The sequence below is a fragment of the Pongo pygmaeus genome, chromosome 2 (genome assembly GCF_028885625.2).
Source record: "Pongo pygmaeus isolate AG05252 chromosome 2, NHGRI_mPonPyg2-v2.0_pri, whole genome shotgun sequence".
NCBI classification, from domain to species: domain Eukaryota; kingdom Metazoa; phylum Chordata; class Mammalia; order Primates; family Hominidae; genus Pongo; species Pongo pygmaeus.
The window spans coordinates 54,799,794-54,816,267 of record NC_085930.1 but is presented as its reverse complement, the minus strand read 5'-3'; the positions used below and the strand labels follow the sequence as shown (position 1 = coordinate 54,816,267).

General features: G+C 41.1%; 1 protein-coding gene across 1 annotated transcript in view; it reads left to right on the top strand.

Moving 5' to 3' along the window:
* The first annotated feature begins 8,779 nt into the window (after window positions 1-8,779).
* The window catches only part of ILDR1 (immunoglobulin like domain containing receptor 1), a 35,615-nt gene continuing 27,920 nt past the window's right edge, over window positions 8,780-16,474 (top strand). Inside the window, exon 1 of the mRNA XM_054482099.1 lies at window positions 8,780-9,007. Within this exon, the coding sequence (XP_054338074.1) occupies window positions 8,950-9,007 (58 nt within the window). The 5' untranslated portion in view covers window positions 8,780-8,949. The remainder of the gene's footprint in view (window positions 9,008-16,474) is intronic.

Sequence of the window (16,474 nt, the reverse complement as noted above, 5' to 3'; positions counted from 1 at the left end):
ATCCAGTTTCCATTTTGTAGATTAAAAACACACTTGAACAAAAGTGATTTATGTAAGGTTACCCAGTATGTCAGGGGAAATGTCAAGGTACAAACACACTTGGTTTAATTCTATAGTAAAAGGTCACTAGTTTTTGTCTTTAAAATATTTATAATGATAAAATATGCCAAAGGTACATAAAAGTACATAAAATAATAGGCACCGTCTATCTTATATCACCTAAATTTAAATGATTTTGCATGTCTAGTGTGTTTCATATGTTTGTAAAAAAATAAAATGTTAAGGATTCAGCTAAAGCACCCCCTAATCCATCTCTCTCTTCCCTCCCTCCTCAGGAGTAACAACATTTAAGACTGGTGAGTCCCATTCCCCTGAATATATATATATATATATATATTTTTTTTTAGCCGGAGTGTCACCCGTCGCCCAGGCTGGAGTGCAGTGGCTGGATCTCGGCTCACTGCAAACTCCGCTACACTGGTTAAAGCGATTTTCCTGTCTCAGCCTCCTGAGTAGTTGGGATTACAGGTGTGCACCACCACGCCTGGCTAATTTTTGTATTTTTAGTAGAGACGGGGTTTCACCATGTTGGCCAGGCTGTTCATGAACTCCTGACCTCAAGTGTTCCACTCACCTCTGCCTCCCAAAGTGCTGGGATTACAGGCATGAGCCACCACGCCTGGCCCCCTGTATATTTTTATACTTTGTTCTACATACATATGTATCTTCCATAATACTATGCGATATTGTTTTGTGTCTTAATTAGCATAATGCTTTAGTCTTTTACAGCTTCTTTATTCACACAACATTATATTTTTAATATTCACCCATGTTGTAAATCTAGTTAATTCACTTTAACAGCTGCATATAATCTCATTTGTGAATAAACACCACCCTATTTGTCTATTATTCCTCCATTATAAAGTTGTTCCCAAGTTTTGCACAAATTGCTTTGCAATGAACATCCTTGCACATGTACCTGTGTTCAAGAATGAGTTTCTATAGAGTAAAGACCTTGAAGGGAAATTACAGGGTCCTGGGATATGTACACTTTTAATTCTACAAGATATTGTCAAATTGTTCAACAAAGTGGTTGACTCAATTTATACTTCTCACATGTTTGCCAATACTTAGCTAGCTCAGACTTTTACATTTTAACCAATTTGATGGATATGAAATACCATTTGTTGTTTTGGTTTCCATTGTCCTGATTACCAGTACAAGTTGAGTGTCTTCTAATGTTTACTAGTGAATCAGATTGCTTCTTATGTGAATTACATGTTTATATGCCTTAGCAGAGGGTTGTCTTCTACTGATTTTTAAGGAGTTCTTTATATATTTCCAGTTATAACTTTTTTGCCTTTTTCATGAACAGCAAATATCTTTTCCTAGTTTGTGACTTTTAAAAAAAAATTTTATGTAGTCTTTTGCTTACAGAACTTTTTAATTTAATATAGTTGAATGAGAATAACAAACTGTTTTTCCTTTCACACAATACTTCACTTCTGACACAAGATGTGAGGGTATTTTTTCCATACCAAGCAGTTTTCCTCTTCTTTTTTTTTTTTTGAGATGGAGACTCGCTCTGTCGCCCAGGCTGGAGTGCAGTGGTGCAATCTCGGCTCACTGCAAGCTCCACCTCCCGGGTTCACACCATTCTCCTGCCTCAGCCTCCCAAGTAGCTGGGACTACAGGCGCCCACCACCATGCCCAGCTAATTTTTTTTTTTTTGTATTTTTAGTAGAGACAGGGTTTCACCATGTTAGCCAGGATGGTCTCGATCTCCTGACCTAGTGATCTGCCCGCCTTGGCCTCCCAAAGTGATGGGATTACAGGCATGAGCCACCGCACCTGGCCAGTTTTCCACTTCTTGGTGGACACCAAGTGAACATCCTACAATTTTACTCAATTCTAATACAATTACCTGGAGATAGCATCAGATCCCAAAGATTAAGGGTTCAGCCCCGTGAGACTGTCCCTTCCAATTTCAGATGCCAATTGCGAGTCAAGGTTATCACCTATATCTCTGATCGTCTGGCTATAAATTGGAGGTACTCACAACCCCCTTGTCAGGTTCAATAATTTTCTAGAATTGCTAACAGAACTCAGGTAAACAGTTTACTTCCTAGATTACTAGTTTGTTATAAAGCATACAACTCAGGAACAGCCAGATGGAAGTGATGTGCAGGGCAAGGAATGGGGGAAGGTAGGCCCTCTCCAGGTGCGCTGCCCTCTCAGCACCTCCACATGGTCGGCACCATGAAAGCTCTCCAAACGCCATCCTTTGGGGGTTTTATGGAGGCCTCATTACACAGACATGATTGATTAAATCATTTGTCATTGGTGACTGAACTCAATCTCCAGCCCCTCTTCCCTCCCTGGCACTACCCCCCATCCACAAACTAGGAGTCATCAGTCATCTTATTAGCATATTTATCAGTCAATTTTCACACTGCTGATAAAGACATACCCAAAATTGGGTATTTATAAAGAAAAAGAGCTTTAATGGACTCACAGTTCCACTTGTCCGGGTAGGCCTCACAATCACGGCAGAAGGCGAAAGAGTCATCTTACATGGCGTCAGAAAAGAGAGAAATGAGAGCCAAGCAAAAGCGGAAATGCTGGATAAAACCATCAGCTCTCATGAGACTTATTCACTCCCTGAGAACAGTATGGGGGAAAACTGCCCCATGATTCAATTATCTTCCATGGGGTCCCTCTCACAACATGTGGGAATTATGGGAGTTACAATTCAAGATGAGATTTGGGTGAAGACACAGCCAAACCATATTAGCACACAAAAACATAATTATTACTCCAGAGATTCCAAGGGTTTTATATGCCAGGAAAGGGGTGAGGGAGACTAAATACATGTTTCTTATTATGTTGCAATAGTTTATATATCAGTCTCCCTTAATGAGTTATTCTTTTTATTTTCTGTTGAAATTTTCATTCTTTTTTTCAAGGTCATATGGGTATTCTGTATTTTCTTCTAAAAGCTTGAAGTTTTTGCATTTAACAATGAGATTTTAATTAGTTTGGAATTCATTTTGTACGTGGTATCAAGAAAGAATACATTTTATCTTTTAACATAAGAAAAATCAATTGCCCCAGCATCACCTATAGAATAGTTTATGGCTGTCCCCCTGAATTACGATGCCACCTCTGTGATATATCAAGTTCCCCATCTATATGAGTATCTACTTACGGAGTTTTACATTCTTCTTGTCTGTTTGTCTATCCATGTGCCAATGCCACACTTTCCACTGCTCTAGATTTCTAATTTTGAAGTCTGACAATGCAAATTCTTCTTCTTCTAAATTGTCTTGTCTATTTACTACCTTATAATTTCCAGTTAATTTTAGAAATGGTTTGTAAAATTCTGAAAAATTTTTCAGATTCTTATTAGAAATACATAGAATTTGTTAATTTGGGAAGAATTGTCATCCTTAATGATACTGAGGGTTCTTATCCAAGAACATGATATATCTTTGCATTTATTTAGGTCTTTAAAAAAATGTTTCAGTCCAGGCATAGTGGCTCACTCCTGTAATCCCAGCACTTTGGGGGTCCAAGGTGGGTGGACCACTTGAGGTCAGGAGTTCAAGACCAGCCTGGCCAACATGGTGAAACCCCATCTCTACTAAAAACACAAAAATTAGCTGGGCGTAGTGGTGGGGGCCGGTAATCCCAACTATTCAGGAGGCTGAGGCAGGAGAATCTCTTGAACCTGGGAGGTGGAGGTTGCAGTGAGCCGAGACTGCGCCACTGCACTCCAGCCTGGGTGACAAGAGTAAAACTCCGTCTCAAAAAACAAAACAAAACAAAACATGTTTTCATTGAGAATGCTGGCTTGATACTAACTTAAAACAGTTACAAAAAAAGAAAAAAGTGTTTTCAGTAACTGTTTACAATTTTCTTCATTAAGCTATTCCACATATTTTGTTGGACTTATTTCTGGTTACTTAATAGATTTATTGTGTATTTTAAAGTCATATCTTCCAAATATATGTTGCTGGTATATTCAAATGTCAGTGACATTAATATATTGATCTTGTTTCCAGGAACCACTCTTGTTAGTTCTTATATATAATGTATAGATTCTCTTAATATTCTGTGTAGATAACGTAATATTATCAATAATATTTTTACTCTTCATTTTCAGCCTTTTAATTCTATTTTATAATTGTGTTGGCTAGAATATCCAGTATCATGTTGAATAAGAGTTGTAATAATAAACATACTTGTTCCCAGACCCCTTTCATTAGCTTCCACCACCTCCTGCTTTTATCCTTACTCCAAGATTGTTTTGTTCTAGGCCACTAGCCAAGAAGTAAGTCTCTCAGTCCCTGCTGACCTAGACTTCCCTGTACAGGCATGCAGCTCCTACAAACCTCATTCAGCCAGTTGCGCTTAATAAAGGTGTCCAACCATCCTTAGGAGTTTTATTTTGGTGGTCCAGTACTCTCTAGTGCAATGTGTCTGAGGTGCTTGAAAACATTTTATTCTTTCTATATGTTTATGTTCATTAAAGGAATCACCATCTATCTAGGGTCAATAGTCAGAAACCTGTATCCTTCTCTCAATCCCCACACTAATTGATCATCAATTATGTCAGTTCCACATTCTACATAACTGTCAAAATATTCTCTCTTCTCCATTTCCAACACCAGTTATTGGCTTGGGCCCTCAGTTCTCCCACCTTAACTATAGTAACAGTTTCCTAACTAGTCTCCCTGTCTTTCTTCTAAATTCCTGAACACCATTCTTCTCACTGCTGCCAAGTTTATCTTTTGAAAACACAATTCTCATTATGCCTCTCTGGATTCAAAATGCTTCATTGGTTCTCCATTGTCTCCTGCATGAAGTCTTAGTTCTCCAGCTGGTCATACAAACTCTTTTTTTATTCTGGCTAGCTCTCTAACACACCAGCCTAGCAAAACTTAAGTGCTTATTGTTCAGCTATGCTGTTTATTGGTGCTGTGATTTTTGTATAGGCTGGTCTCTCTGCTTGGATTGCTCTGGCAAAGTCATATTCATTTTCAAACCTAGAGCAGATGTCCCTTCCTCCAGGAATTATTGATAAAGAGTGCAACAAATATTTATTGAGTATATCTATATTTCAGATACTATGCTAGATGCTGGGAATACAAAATGCATAAGACATAGTCTGAATCTTCTAGTGTCAATCACCTACTTACACTTCTTACCTCCCTTTAGCTTTAAGTGCCTGGTGCATGATTTTTACTTACCTGATTCTTCATTCTTTTCCCTGTATGTCTACAAAATCTTCCCCATTCTTGATAAATACCGTACACATATAAATGTACAAATATTACATTATTCTCAAATACAGATGCACATATATAGTATTCAGAAAACACACAGTATTCAGAAACATTCATAGACACAGTTTCAACTAGGAAGTACGATTATAAATGATGAGATAACAGCTTAGTACTTTGTGGTCAGATCCTAGCTCAGTCAACACACAGAAGCATTGTACAGCTAGGGTGGTGAAGGGTATTGTGTTCTGAAAATAGATTGCCTAAATTTGCATCTCAGCTCTGCTACTTACAAGCTGGGTAGACTTGGGTAAGTTAATGAACCTTTGCACCTCATCTGTAAAATGGGGACAATGATGATCCCTGCATCATAGTGCTGTTCAATACAAATTATTGTATTTGTATTTACTTCAATAATGAAAGTGCTTGGAAGCTAGTTTGAGCGTAGTGAGTTATCTCAATTGGTTGTTCCCAGTCAGCTACAGATAGAATTCCTTGTTGTCTTTCCCCCATTCTCACTAGCGCACTTAGCTAGCATTTTTAAAAAAGTGCCCCGAATAGTGCCTAAGACAATGTGTTTAATACATGGTAGCTATTATTATAACTTTGTATAGGAGGAAGTCACTATCAGCAGGTCAAGTGATTTTTACTTTATATCTAGCAATGAAAGAACTGCTGTTGTTCTGAGCCAAGTACATACTCTTATTTAATCTTTATTGGACGAATGGCACATGTAGGAAGAATGACTGGCCCAAAAGAGCCCAGAGCTGTGGGATTCAGTTTTCCCTTATGTAGAGCTAAATAACATATGTGGAAAGAAATTGTATTAGCACACATTGACAGAGCCAGCTAGCTGTAAACACAGACAGATGGAAATATATTAATAGCTATGTGAGGGTCTACAGTGTACCAGCTAAGAGCACAAACTCTGGAGTCAGATCACCTCACCTAGGCTCATTATTCTGCCATTTACCAGCATCGTAACATTGAGCAAGTTATCTCTTTGTACCTCCGTTTCCACATCTATAAAATGGGATTGATAATAATAGCCCTTATTTCATGCAGTTACTGTAAGACTTTAATGAAATAAAGCATGTGAAGCACTAAGAACATTGCTTGGTACATAGTACATAATAAATGATGAAGAAAAAAGATGCACACGGTAGACAGAGAAACGGGTGAAAATAAGTCATCTAAGTGTTCACTTCAAGAGAAGCAATGAAGGTAGATGTTCAACTGGATAAGTAATTCCCAAGGGAAAAATAAGGAAATTCTAATTCTAATGCACTTGAGATAAACTTTATTAAAGCTATTTTTCATTTGTTTATATAGAAGTCTCCAACTTATCCTCCCAATTATGTTTGGTTTACAGCACCAGGATTTCCCAAAATATGTTCCATGGAGCATCTGCCCTAAACCATATGTGAGAAAAAAGGGTTTTGTGGCTGAATGACTTTGGGGGAATGCTGAGTGCCGTATTTCTTTCTATATTCAAATGTACATTAACACTCTAAGGTTTAATATGTCCTGAAAAATTGTTTCATTTAGTTTAATCCAGCATTTCTTGAATTGACTTAATAATAGGGCCCTTTTTTCATATACTGTGTATTAACATTCCAGGGAACTACTGTTCAATGGAACAAACATGGGAGAAATGCTGGCTTAGATGAATATTAAAATGGCCTTTATACCAAAGCGGGGGCTGAGGGGTATAGGGGGGAGGTGTGGGAAAGACAGGGCTCACATGTCTTTTTAGACTGGAATTGAGCATTTGCCGAAGACTATTCACAAACCCGGAAACTATGCAAATCCCTCAGGATCACAGACATCCAAACATACACAGTGTTGCTGGGAGCATGTACAGGGTCTTTAGAGGGGGTTGAGGGACTTGACCCCCAACCCTCACACTGCAGCTTCCTCCTGCTGCTGCTGCTGCTGCTCCTGCTGTGCTAGGATCCCTCCACGGAAGACCTATAAGGCTCCTAAACATTTTACCATCTATCTTTGGCCACATACTTCCTGAATTTACTCTCTGGAAGAGAAGAGGCCCACTGGGGAAAAGAGAAGCCAGATCCAGGAGGGAACTGGAAGAAGGAAAGACAGGGAGAAGAGACTGGGTTAAGATCCCGCATCAGATCTAGGACAAGGATGCTCCTCTGGGTGGAGACAAAGTGAGGGATATCAGCAACGCAGGGTAAGGGGCCCTCTCACAGCAGAGCAGGGCATAACATGAGCTCAGGAGAAAAAAATATTGACTTCTAAGGTTAGTGACCAGAATGGGAGCTTCCTGAAACTGTGTTTAATGAATTTAATGAATTTTTATTCATTTATTTTTCTTGAAGAAAAATGTGATGGCTGGTGGGCTTCCTGCCGTGGAAGGAAAGACTGAGATTACATGCTACGTGGCCTGGTGCAAAGAGACCTAGAGTCTTTGCAAAGCAAAAGGTCAAAACCTTGATCTGACAAGGTCAAAACCTTGGTAGGGGCTGAGGTCTGTGAGTGGCTTCTCAGTGACAATGAAGGATAAGAAAAAATAAAATAAATATATACCTACTTATAATATTTTTATAAGAAAAAAATAAACATTAGAATAATATTAAAATAAATAATAGAATAAATAAATAAATACACCTATTTGAACAATGCCTAGCTATAGAAAGCGGCAGCGGGATTTTTTTAAACTCTCATAACTTTATATTTTTCTATAATATTTGACTTTTATAGTTGTAGAAACTTGAGTCAACTTCTCTAGTTTATCTCTACCTTCTAGAAACACATATTTATTTGTTTATTTATTTATTTATTTATTTAATTTTTTATTTTCGAGACCGCGTTTCGCTCTGTCGCCCAGGCTGGAGTGCAGTGGCGCGATCTCCGCTTGCTGCAACCTCCGCCTCCCAGGTTCAAGCAATTCTCGGGCCTCAGCCTCCCGAGTAGCTGAGATTACAGGGGCTTGCCACCACGCAGGGCTGTTTTGTATTTTTATTAGAGACAGGGTTTCGCCATATAGGTCAGGCTGGTCTTGAACTCCTGACCTCAGGTGATCCACCCGCCTCGGCCTCCCAAAGTGCTGGGATTACAGGCGTGAGCCACTGCGCCTGGCCTAGAAACGAATCTTTAGTTTCTAGAAAATCTGAACAGACATTACGTGTAAACTTCATATTACTGTGTTTTTAGTGAAACAAACAATGTTTTGCAAGTATTTATAAGGGAATGGCAATATAACGCAGGAAACACACCCTACAAGGTTATATCCACATAATTCTAGAAGAAGGGGGGATACATTTGCAGGTGGTGAGATTTCCCGAGAACTTCTGGAGGAAAGTGGGAATCTTCTCGGTCGGCGGGGTGGAGGACGGTGTTTCAGCGAGCAGGAGGCGGCGGCAGGTAGGGAAGGTGGCCGCAGTCCCCCGGGAGCCGGGGGCGGAGCAGGAAACGGCGGCGCGCGGGGCGGGAGGTGGAGCCGCGGGGAGCGCCGCAGGTGGGGACTAGCCGGGCGGCACCTGCCCCGGGACCAGAGCTGACGCTCCCTCCCCGCTGCGCCGAGTGAGGGGAAACCCGAGGGGTTCCTTGGAGAAGGTGGTGCGTCCTGGGGCCGCAGCTGAGGAAGAAAGACGCAGTGCCCCGAAGCCACTGAGCTGAAAAGGGCCAGAAAGGGGGCGGCATGGCATGGCCCAAACTGCCCGCACCTTGGCTGCTGCTCTGCACCTGGCTCCCAGCAGGTGAGCCTTGGAAAAATGGTACCCACCCTGGACCCAAGGAGACAGGAAGCCATTGTGGCCTGGCCTTGCAGAGCTGGCCGCGGGCAGGGCAGTGGAGGCCTGGGCCGCGCTCTGGTGGCGCTTGGCATGGGCGCCAGGAGGTGCGGGGACTGGATCGAGTTTCTGCCTGTGGGAACCTGTTGCTTTTCTCTTTTGTTAGTCCAGGCCCTTCCCAAACAGGTGCAACTAAGAAACCTGGAGCCTTTGAGCTTTCCTTCCTGCAGTCATTAGGCAGTTCTTGATCTCTGAAGCTGAACTGATAGGGGCAAAAGCACCATTCTTAAAAATTCCTACTTTTTCCTTTCGTCTGATATGGTGACAACCATATTGGCCCAGAAGTGCATATATTTCATTTCTGGGAGGTTATAATATGTCCTCAGTATATAAAGCAATGTTTGGCCAGAATCTGAATCTATTGTGCAGGACCACAACGTGTGCTTCTGGGCTAACCATGTTCAATGTCACTTTTCTACTTTCTTTGTATCCAGTCACTGCCCTAACTTTACCCCTTGCTCATCCCGCATCAGGTGTCCAACCATCTACCCTCTCAGGCTTCATTCTCTTACCCTCCACACCAATCTCCTCTCTGTTTTGGAAAACATGATTTTGTGTATCTCTGTGTGTGTCCTGGAAAGCTGACAGAAGTGTGTCTCTCCACGAGTGAAACCAGGTAGGAAAGGGTAGCTGAGGGACGGAATGGGCAGGGTCTTTCAGCTCTTTTCCAATTAGGATGTAGGTGTGGCCTTGCAAAGAAGAATTTATAAGTTCCCTTGGAAGCTCCACCCTGTTTTATTTCATTTTACCCCTCCCCTCCCTTTCGGAATAGCTGCCCTCTTACCTCTAAGTTGTCAGTGGAAGGACAACTTAGGGTTTGCTCACAGACCAATTTGAGTCTTGTATTTTTAGGTTGGGAACAGATGCAATATGAAGGTGTGTCGGCAGAATGTTCTTTTTACAAGCTCGATAAGACATAAGAATTTCTCAGGTATAATCAAATCTTATTCAGACAGGATTCTACCGTAACTTAAGCGTAATGCTGAGAATAAAAGGGAGAGAGGCTTGCAAAAGGGTAGGGAAACTAGAAAATTGATATCCCCAAGGCCCTCTGGCTTACAAGATTTTCTACAGGATATAGACCCTAGAAACTGTCTGAAGTTGACAAGACTAGATGTTGGACACCCACGATGCACAGGGAAGTAACTAAACCTCACCTCAATTTGTGTCCAAAATTTCACCAAACACCAGCTTAGGCTATGAATGCAAATTTATAAAAATCCCACAGCTTTGCACAGTCTTCTCTCCTGTGCCTCCCCTGCTCATCTCAGCTGGGGATTTCTGAAGCTTGAGCTACCTTTTTAGAAAAAAATAGAGTTCTGCTCCCACCTCTGCCCCTGGGTATTCTATCCCCAGAATTAAGACTTCGTAATCCTAAGCAAACCTCTAAACTCACCTTCACTTTATAGATGAGAAATTGATATTTCAACTGTTTGACTCCAACACTTGGAGGGGAAATAGCTATTTTAGCAGATAGTTTTCCTAGGTGTAGAAATGTAAATAAACTACATTCAGCTATTTAATGTGGTTTGTGTCAATGATGTTTATGTGACACTGGGCAAGTTACTAAACTATTCAAAGCTTCCAGTAAATAGCAATTATTATAGTACATATCTCATACAGCTTTTGTGAGGATTAAGTGAAATCAAGGTTTTAAAGTGCTTAATAGAGTGCCTGAACAAAGTGAGGGAAAGCTTAATATTAGCTAGGGTGATAACAGTCAGGAATTAGAGCCAGGTAGGATTGTTTAAAGCTAACTTTAAGGAAACAAGGTTCTCTATTCCTCCTTCCCCTATGGCTAAGAAATTTGAGCTACAGTAACAGGTGATTATCAGGTTGGAATTCTGAATCTCCCTCTTACTAGTTGTGACTTTGGATGGATTACTTAAACTGCCTTTGTCTGGAAAACAGGTGAAATTCCTGACAAGCCAACTCCCTGTGCCCTCTCAATAAGGCCAACTATTGTTGGGTGGATTAAGGTCAAGCACAGTGTCAATGACATGCTGCAACTGTGATATGCACTTTGGAAAACCCTGTACTAGAGTGTGTTCGTTTTGGTCCATCACCTTGTTCTCTCCTGTCTCTAAAGAAGAGTCAACCCAATTCTCTGATTAGCCTCCAAGTTCCCACAATTGCAAAGTGTGAGGCAGCAGTAAAATTGTGTCATATTTAGGTACTTGTTGGTCACTGTGGCTTGGGCCCCTAATGAAGCTTCTGAGGCCAGGGAGTCTTGTGATATTATCACAGTCCTTGTGCTCTGAGCTGTGTAGAGATCAGTTGTCAGAAGTAGGTGTGTGTGGTCTTCACTCAGGAAATACTGGGCATAAGTCCTTCTCTACTCCCCCACTTTTTCCTTAATTTTTAAGCCAAACTACCCAAAGTGTCTGTCAAGCTTCCTCTCTTGCTCTCAATATCTATCAAAGCAGTGGTTTCTGATTTTTTTTCACAGCTCCCAGAAAGATCCAAGTACATTGTGACATGTATGCACACATATACAGTTTATAAAATGGAAGCAAAATGATCACAAAAATTTTATTACTAAGTTGAATAAAATAATAACAATTGATATTACATATTATCTTACTGATATTAAAATTCATTTAAAAAATCATCCCCACATTAACAATATTAAATATAAACACCCTGTAAGTTGATTTTCTCAAAACCCGCTGCAAACTGCAATATGCACTTTGGAAAACCCTGTACTAAAGTGTGTTCATTTTGGTCCATCACCTTGATCCCTCCTGTCTCTAAAGAAGAGTCAACCCAATTCTCAAATTAGCCTCCAAGTTCCCACAATTGCAAAGTGTGAGGCAGTAGTAAAATTGTGTCATATTTAGGTACTTGCTAGTCACTGTGGCTTGGGGCCCCTAATGAAACTTCTGGGGTCAAGGAGTCTTGTGATATTATCACAGTCCTTGTGCTCTGAGCTATGTAGAGATCAGTTGCCAGAGGGGTGTGTGTGGGGGTAGGTGTGTAATTCTCTAAAAGTTTTTTCTTCAGAAATAAATACACTTTTGGGGCTGGGTGCAGTGGCTCATGTCTGTAATCCCAGCACTTTGGGAGGCCACGGTGAGCGGATCACCTAAGGTCAGGAGTTCGAGACCAGCCTGGCCAACATGGTGAAACCCCATCTTTACTAAAAGTATAAAAATTAGCTAAGCATGGTAGCATGCACCTGTAGTGCCAGCTAGTTGGGAGGCTGAGGCACTTGAATCCGGGAGGTGGAGGTTGCAGTGAGCTGAGATCACGCCACTTCACTCTAGTTTGGGCGACAGAGTGAGACTGTGTCTCAAAAAAAAACAACAACAAAAAAAAAACAAAAAGAAAGAAATACACTTTTAACGCACAAGTGATATGTGAATATCTGCTCCTTAAAACATTCAAATAAGGCTAAAGTAAGTACCATTGTTGGCTAATAGCTCTGGTTGCCTTCATCCAATGTCAAAGTTTATTCTCAGAATGAAAGTTTAGTGTCCCCGCCGATCCCCCAAACTCTAAAAGGATGTGTGTCATTTCTGCTTTAGTGAATTTTTTTTTAACATCATAGTGTGGTGTTAACTTGCAGATCCACACAGCTATCAACTTGTATTATCATTCTTTGGGAAATCAGACAACTGACCCCTAAGTAAGAATATCCTTAGAGAGACAGCATCTAGAACAGTAATTTTTCCTGGGTGGTGGGGGTGGACATATGGACCATACTGTAGACTTAATGAAATCTTACAAAGTTCCCTCATATAGCTCAGGGTGAGGGGGTATGGGTGATGGGTGGGAGACTGTCCACTCAACTGCTCCCTTGTCTCCTTGGGAGCTCCTGAATACCTTCCCAGAATCCCAGAGCTCTGTTGAACACAGGTAGAAATCACTCCCAGCCTTTATCTTCCCCTCCCAGCCAGTTTTATAGATAAGGAAATCTGGACCCAAGTCATGTGTCTCAGGTTGACAGAGTGGAGTTAGTTTGAGAACTGGGACCAGAACCCTGGTGTCTTCACCCTTTCTCCATTGCTCTCTCTCCTATTTCATACTGTGGAGCAGGTTTTTTTTTTTTTTTTTTTTTTTTTTTTTTTTTTTTAAATTATACTGGGTTACATGTGCAGAATGTGCACTTTTGTTACATAGGTATACACATGCCATAGTGGTTTGCTGCACCCATCAACCCGTCACCTACATTAGGTATTTCTCCTAATGTTATCCCTCCCCTACCCTCCCACCCCAACAGGCCCTGGTATGTGATGTTCCCCTCCCTGTGTCCATGTGTTCTCATTATTCAACTCCCACTTATGAGTGAGAACATGCGGTGTTTGGTTTTTTGTCCTTGTGATAGTTTGCTGAGAATGATGGTTCCCAGCTTCATCAATGTCCCTGCAAAGGACATGAACTCATCCTTTTTTATGGATGTATAGTATTCCATGGTGTATATGTGCCACATTTTCTTAATCCAGTCTATCATTGATGGACATTTGGGTTGGTTCCAAGTCTTTGCTCTTGTGAATAGTGCTGAAATAGACATATGTGTGCATGTGTCTCTATCGTAGAATGATTTATAATCCTTTGGATATATGCCCAGTAATGGGATTACTGGGTCAAATGGTATTTCTAGTTCTAGATCCTTGAGGAATCACCACACTGTCTTCCACAATGGTTGAACTAATTTACACTCCCACCAACAGTGTAAAAGCGTTCCTATTTTTCCACAACCTCTCCAGCATCTGTCGTTTCCTGACTTTTAATGATCACCATTCTAACTGGCATCAGATGGTATCTCATTGTGGTTTTGATTTGCTTTTCTCTAATGACCAGTGATGACCAGCATTTTTTCATATGTCTGTTGGCTGCATAAATGTCTTCTTTTGAGAAGTGTCTGTTCATATCCTTTGCCCATTTTTTGATGGGGTTGTTTGCTTTTTTCTTGTAAATTTGTTTAAGTTCTTTGTAGATTCTGGATATTAGCCCTTTGTCAGATGGATAGATTGCAAAATTTTCTCCCATTCTGTAGGCTGCCTGTTCACTCTGATGATAGTTTAAGTTTGTTTTGTTTAATTGAATTCTAGTATACAGAAATAGAAACAGGTGTCTGCTTCCTGGATGTCTAACTAAATGCTAATGTTTAAACATCTTGCCCCAACAACAATGCAGTGAAACAAGCTGTTGGGTGATTAGTGTACAGTCTACCTGGGTTTCTTTTACCATAATAATTTATTTCATTATCTGAAGTCCTTGGGGGAAAATAAAATTGTGTGTTTTAAGAATTGAGAAGACTCTGGCCAGGCACAGTGGCTCACGCCTGTAATCCTAACACTTTGGGAGGCCAAGGCAGGTGGATCATTTGAAGTCAGGAGTTCGCGACCAGCCTGGCCAACATGGCGAAACCCCTTCTCTACAAAAAATACAAAAATTAGCCCAATGTGGTGGCAGGTGCCTGTAATCCAAGCTACTCGGGAGGCTGAAGCAGGAGAATCACTTGAACCCGGGGGGGGCGGAGGTTGCAGTGAGCTGAGATCGCGCCATTTCACTCCAGCCTGGGCAGAAGAGACTCCTTCTCAAAAATAAATAAATAAAATAAAGTAAAGAATTGAGAAGACTCTGGCCATGTCCCCAGTTCTTTCTAGATCTCCCAATCTGCAACTCTTGGGATAAGGTGGAATCAGAGGAAAGCAATTTTGACACTTTTTTTATTTATCATAACCAGGTAATCACTGAGTTCTGTTACTTAGTCCCAGGATCTGCCCCTTCTTTTCTATTTTGGGTGACAATTCTTATACTAGCCTACTTTAAGCATCTTCTTGCCTCTAGTCCTGCTACTTCTCCGTCTACTTCCAACCATTCTCTATCCAGATGATAGGTTAAACCTACCTGAGTTAATCATTCCCACTTTCATTTTAATCTTCCATCCAAAGAAGCTCCATTAGATCCCTATAGCTTATGAGACTGGGCTAAAGCTCTTTGTTTGAAATTCAAGGCTGACTAATTCTGGGCTCACTACTCTGGGAAGCCTTGTCCCCACAGATACAGGCATGGTCTTATTGTATAACCTTTCTCCTCAACACACACCCTTCTTTCTTGCTTTTTGTCTGGCTGTACTAGACATGGTTAATGTTAACCATTTTTTGAAATTTTAGGGCACTTAAAATTTGTTCCAAGCAATTTAGTCTATCTTGCATGAATGTATCTGTTCTTTTGTTTAGCAAATGTTTAATGTGCACTTGGTGCAAGACATCGTTCTGGCAAACAAAAGCCATCACGGCTCTGGCCCCGGTGGTGCTTATTGTCTAAAGGGGATTCAAGTGAATGTAGAAATACAACTGTGACAAGGCCAGGAAAGAAGGATACAAGGTACCACAAGAGCACTTAGTAGATGGATTTCGCTCAGTCAGGAGGCCCTCCCTGAAGGGATGATGCATGAGTACTGAGGAACAATGAATTCAAACCAAAGTAATAGCATCTGCAAGACTGCTGGATAGGAGCTTAGTGTGTGTGAGAGATGAGAAGAATGTTAGCGGGACTGAGTGAAGGAAGCCGCAGGAAGAGTGGTGGAATTGAGGCCAGAGGAGTGTGTAGGACCAGAAGTGCATGTCTGCGTGGGTCATGGTAGGAGGTTTTGTGTTTATCTTAACAGAAATGCACAGCTGTTAGAGGTTTTTAAGGAGGAGGAATTGGGAGACTAAGAGCAATGTGGAATCCACCTGTCGGGGGAACCAGCACATGCATGAGTACAGTACTAGGTAAGCACAGGTGATATGGAGGCTGGACATGATAGTAGCTTGTGCTAGGATAGTAGTGAAATTGGAGAGAGAGAGAGATTCTGGAAATATTTCAGCGATAAATAAGCCCAATCTGATGATAGACTGTGTGTTAGTCCGTTCTCATGCTGCTATAAAGAACTGCCTGAGATTGTGTAATTTATAAAGGAAAGAGGTTTAATTCACTTACAGTTCTGCAGGGCTGGGGAGGCCTCAGGAAACTTATAATCATGGCAGAAGGGGAAGCAAACATGTCCTTTTTCACATGGTGGCAGGAGAAATGATTGCCCAGTGAAGGGGAAGCTCCTTATAAAACCACTGGATCTTGTGAGAACTCACTATCATGAAAATAGAATGGGGAAACCACCCCAAGATTCAGTTATCTCCACCTGGTCCCTCCCACAACACATACGGATTATGGGAACTACAATTCAAGATGAGATTTGGGTGGGGACACAGCCAAACCATGTCAGACTGTATATCAAGAGCAAAGGAAGAAAAGATACCAGGATGATTCCTTCCTAGTTTTTGGTCTTTTCCATTCACTGAGATGGGAAATGTGGGAGAGGCCCAAGTTTGTATGGAAGGATGTTGATTTAGATTTTGGGCTTGATTTAGAATTTGAAACAAC